General features: G+C 50.3%; 1 protein-coding gene across 1 annotated transcript in view; it reads left to right on the top strand.

The window, feature by feature from the left end:
- Positions 1–5,000, top strand: part of LOC143014018 (FRAS1-related extracellular matrix protein 2-like) — a 35,103-nt gene that overhangs the window by 20,339 nt on the left and 9,764 nt on the right. Inside the window, exons 8-13 of the mRNA XM_076167776.1 lie at positions 545–742; positions 1,107–1,271; positions 1,418–1,600; positions 2,544–2,674; positions 3,324–3,482; positions 4,579–4,882. Of these exons, the coding sequence (XP_076023891.1) occupies positions 545–742; positions 1,107–1,271; positions 1,418–1,600; positions 2,544–2,674; positions 3,324–3,482; positions 4,579–4,882 (1,140 nt within the window). The remainder of the gene's footprint in view (positions 1–544; positions 743–1,106; positions 1,272–1,417; positions 1,601–2,543; positions 2,675–3,323; positions 3,483–4,578; positions 4,883–5,000) is intronic.

The raw sequence follows: 5,000 nt of genomic DNA, 5'->3' as shown, positions 1-5,000 counted from the left end.
TCTAGTCCTGCTCACCTAGAGCTCGCTTAACAGCACAACTAGTGGTCAAAACTATAAAGTACAATAGATCACAACGTACAAGAAACTTATACTAGCAAATACATCACCTGCTGTTACAATGTATAGAACATATATGACCCTAACAACTTGCTAAGCTCAGTGTTAAAGCTTCTGTCCTCAGCTTTTTAAAAAGTTTCAGCAGCCAAACTTTACAGCTCTGCCTCTCAAAACAAAACAAATCTTTGATGGTTGTCCAGGAGATTTCTTTGCCTCTTAGTTGTGTATTTTCACACAGAATTCATGTACAATCTTCATCCAAACATGTCTGTCCTTTGTGTTTGTGTCTCTAAACACACTCCTTCTCTGTTTGCTGCCACTTTGTCCTCATGCGGCGTCACAAACACGTTTGTTGTGACAGCTGTGTAATTTGGTTTGCTTTGTAAAAAACGACTTTTATATTCAACTCAGGCAGCGGAGAGAAACAGTATTGTTTACTGTTCTACGATCAAAACAACGTGTGTGTGTGTGTGTGTGTGTGTCTCAGTGCCCAAAGTCCAGTTCCGTGAGGCGTTGTACACGGTGGAGGAGAGCGGCGGGCGCCTGGAGGCCTCTGTGTATCGTAGCGGGGACATCAGGCATCGCTCCACCGTGCGCTGCTACAGCAGGCAGGGTTCTGCTCAGGTGGCCACCGACTTTGAAGAGCGACCAAACACCGACGCGTCCATCATCACCTTCCTGCCAGGTAACAATGATCACACACACACACACACACACACACACACACACACACACACACACACACACACCACAGGAGTCCTCTCACGCCTCTACACTCTTTTAATTAAACAAACAGCTCAGGAACAGGAAGTCTCTCTGTTATCATCGCACCTTTTTACTCCCAGCAGCAGCCGAGCTCGTCTAACGTCTCCCACATGTTTCAAACATCCGTTTGTCACCGTTTGAACTTCATGCAGAAATCATGGCAACTTCCAAAAACACGACAGGAAGTGAACAAAGCGTGAACATGTTATAAAAATAACAACAAATGTGAACTAACTGTGATTGTTTTTCTGTTATTCTTTAACTTTTCCATCTGAACCATCCAGGCGAGGCAGAGAAGCCGTGCGTTCTCTCTCTGGTGGACGACACGCTGTACGAAGAGGGAGAGGAGCTCCGCTTGGTCCTGGGGAACCCAAAGAGCGACTCGCCCTTTGGTGCGTCAGTCGGAGCTCCCAATGAGACGCTGGTGAAGATCCTGGACACGGCCGACAGTGAGTGAGAGCAGGGAGGAGAGAGAGCGAGAGAGAGAGAGACGGTGGAGCCTCCTCCTGTTCTTAAGACTTCAGATAGAATAATCTGACTCATTCTACGCTCCTGCAGTTCTTCATCACGCCTTCTCTTCTTCTCTTCTTCTCAGAATCCATCATTCGTTTCCTGGAGACCAAGTTCAGCGTGAGTGAACCCAGAGAGTCGGGCGCCGTCAGCACCGTGCGGGTCCCCGTGGTGCGTGTGGGCGACGCGTCCAAGGTGTCGGTGGTCCGCGTTCACACCAAGGACGGCTCGGCGGTGTCGGGGGAGGATTACCACCCCGTCTCCCAGGGTAACGCTTCCTCAAGGATTCATGTTTCAGTGGATAAAGGCGGCTGATTGAGCTCTCTGAGAGGGGGCGCGGGGACGGATGGAGAACAGGCTGAGCTGGCGTACTTCAAACCAGGATTGACGGCAATTTATGAAAAGTGTGTGGGCAGCAGCATCACATCAGGTGTAATTCTGTCCTGAGTGGATTCTCTTCATCAGGCTGAGACGCCGGTGACTCAACCTGCTAAACAATACATACAAATCACATGATCCCCTCCTGTAAACATGTTATAGTGAAGCAAGAAATGTGAGGATATGAAAGCAGATATGCAGATGAGCTCAGGATGTGTCTTTGGTGGAACAAACCTTTCATCCACTCACCACTTAAAGCCAAACGCTCAGTGAAACACTGAAAATGCTGATTTCCGTGGGTTTCAGCCTCTATTCTGCATAATACAACAGGTTTGGTGAGAGTGAGCCGGAGCTCTGTGGGATGAGAGGAGAGAGGAGAGAGGAGAGAGGAGAGAGGGATTTATTTGGCAGAGGGTCATTGATTTCTAATTTCATCCCCAAATGGGAAAAAGGTAATATATGCAGCGGTCCAGCCGAGGATCAAATCATTTTCAATTGAATTTCAATATTCGTTACGCCCAGTCAGCAAAGTGAAACCCGTCTCCCTCTCTCCCTCTCTGTCTGTCTGTCTGCACCGCAATCCAGGCTTGAAATATAGATGAATATCTGCCCTGTGTTTAGTTCACACCTGCCTCTCCGGGTTCAGACACACACTGTCTTCTGTTCTGATGCTGGGCTGCGTCAGGGCTCAGAGAGGAGACGGACCTCCTCCGCTCCACACACACAGAGACTCACCTGAGCTGCTGGGTTCAAATCTTTATGTGTTATTGCTTGTAATTGCAGCAACTAAATGTAGTGATTGTTTGTTGACTTGTGTGTGTGTGTGTGTCCAGACATTGAGTTCAGGCAGGGTGAGCAGGAGCACGTGGTGGAGGTGGAGGTTCTGTACGATGGCGTCAGAGAGATGAGGGAAGCCTTCACTCTGCACCTGAAGCCCGATGAGAACATGGTGGCAGAGACTCAGGTCTGTTCTTCTTCACGCTCCGCTTCACACAACACCAGATGACAGTTATGGAATTTCTCCCGCCATAAAAAAGTAAAGACACGCGAAGCCTTTTATTCCTCCAGGTTGACCCACATTTATCCAGGTCACTTATCCAGCGTCGCTCCTACAGGGGCGCCGGGCCCAGACCACCGGGCCAGGGAGCCATGGAAACGCTTGAGTCTAAATAATACATGAGCTCAGCAAAACAGAGAGGAAGGAAAACACTGTTCAGGCAAATACAGAGAGAAGCTGAGAGCACAGAGAGAGTCAGGTGACCTTAACGTGTTTAGAACCTTTAGGATTACACTGGAGGAGCCTGAGTGGAGAGCTAAGCTACAAGCAGGTAACTGAGAGTGGAAATGATAGAGAAGAAGAAGAACGGTGTTTCTGAAACGTTCTCCAGCAAAGTAGCAGAACATCTAAGCACCTGAAGGTCTCAGTACTGAGATCTGGAGGGTTTCTATGGTCACAACAATCCTGGAAAAGTGTTAAGACATCAAGAGAGAGCTGGGAGGAGAACAGGAGGAGGTTCAGGCATCTGACCAGGAGGAGAACTGCATCTATATCTGATCACTCAACTTGATTATTGGCTGTTTGTGAATGGCTGTTTCCTTCCTGTCGCCCTCAGGTAACTAAAGTCATCGTCTACATCGAGGAGACCAACAGCATGGCCGACGTCACCTTCCCCTCGCTGCCTCACGTGGTGTCGCTGCTCCACTACGACCACGTCGCCCGCACGCCCGACAACCTGCACCCCCCCGCCGGATACCCCGTCGTCTGTGTGACCGTGAGTCCGGCTCAGTGCGTGTGTGTGCGTGTGTGTGTGTGTGTGTGTGAGGGAGACAAAGTGTTTCATCAGGCGAGGAAATGTGTAGACGCCCCCAGAGGAGGACAGAGGCCACTGCAGCTCCTCTTATTCAGCTGAGACATAAACTTCACCTTCTCATTAGATACTCAGGCACTCAGAGATCATACCTCTGCCAAGGCCGAGCCGTCCTTCTATTATGACTCCATCTCTGAGCGATGAACTCAAACAGGTCATTGACTAAAGCATAGTTTTCTTTAATCATTCTAAAGCTTGTTAATGATTAAAAGAATCTCTCATGATGAAAGTGAGAGAGTTGTCTCTGTAAAGTTGTTGATAACTGAAAAGTTCCTTCATGAATTTGACCTTGCGGCTTTTCAGACGGCTTAGAGAGGAGAAGAGACAGACTGCAGCCGTATCTGGTCCTGTCAGGACACATTATGGGCTCTGTGGGCTCTGTGGGCTCTCTGCTCTTTAGCGTGGGGTCTAATCTGGATCCCCCCCCCCCTGTGTGAGCCGGGGGGCATCGTCCTCCCCCAGGAGGAGGAACCAGAGTCCTGATCAGACAGAGTGAGCCTGTCCTTCTGCAGCGCTCCGTCCGTCCTTAGAAGCCACAGCACACAGTTTAGTGGGCCGAGGTCCCCACAGACACACACAGACACACACACACACATACACACACACACAAACACACACACAAACACAGGGACGACTTCCTCCTCAATAAAGCCTCACTAAGTCACTTAAATAGGTTTTTGTGAAGTGTTAAGTCCTTTGCTTCTCAGGTGGCTGCTGTGTGTGTGTGTGTGTGTGTGTGTGTGTGTGTGTGTGTATTGTGGTCAGCTGCGTGGGAGGTTATTTTCTGCAAAGATGAAATTAAATCATCTTGTCAGAGCTGAAGTGTGTGAGGCTGCAGAGTGTCGCTCCCTCATCCCTCTCATTATAACACCTCAAGCACATCTGGATATCCGTGGCAACAAGCACCTAAATCTTTTACATTCTGTGCCTGTCTCCTCCTCCTCCTCTCCTTTCCTTTCTCCTGTCTCCTTCCCTTCTCTCTCCCTCTCCGTCCTCGAAGGCTTGCAACCCGAAATACCCCGACTACGACAAGACGGGCTCTATCTGTGTCAGCGAGCACATCAACAACACCTTGACCCGTTACCGCTGGCTCATCAGCGCCCCGGCCGGCCCGGACGGCGTCACCAGCCCCATGAGGGAGGCGGACTTCGACACCTTCTTCACGTCCTCCAAGATGATCACGCTGGACTCGGTCTTCTTCCAGGCCGGCTCCAGGGTCCAGTGCGCCGCCAGGGCCGTGAACTCCAACGGGGACGAGGGTTTGGAGCTCAGCAGCCCCGTCGTCACCGTCAGCCGGGAGGAAGGTGAGGAGAGCGACACACCTCCGCACGTCTGCACGGGGTTATGAGGGAGCGAGCGCCGGGGGGTTCGGCCCTATGTTGCTATGGCAATAAGAATGAATTGTTCTGTAAAGGTTTGATA

The sequence above is a fragment of the Genypterus blacodes genome, unplaced genomic scaffold, assembly GCF_046128005.1.
Source record: "Genypterus blacodes isolate CSIRO-AG114 ecotype Tasmania unplaced genomic scaffold, CSIRO-AGI_Gbla_v1 ptg000175l_1, whole genome shotgun sequence".
Classification (NCBI taxonomy): Eukaryota; Metazoa; Chordata; class Actinopteri; order Ophidiiformes; family Ophidiidae; genus Genypterus; species Genypterus blacodes.
The sequence above is the reverse complement of the archived record's forward strand: the minus strand, read 5'-3'. Positions and strand labels throughout refer to the sequence as shown.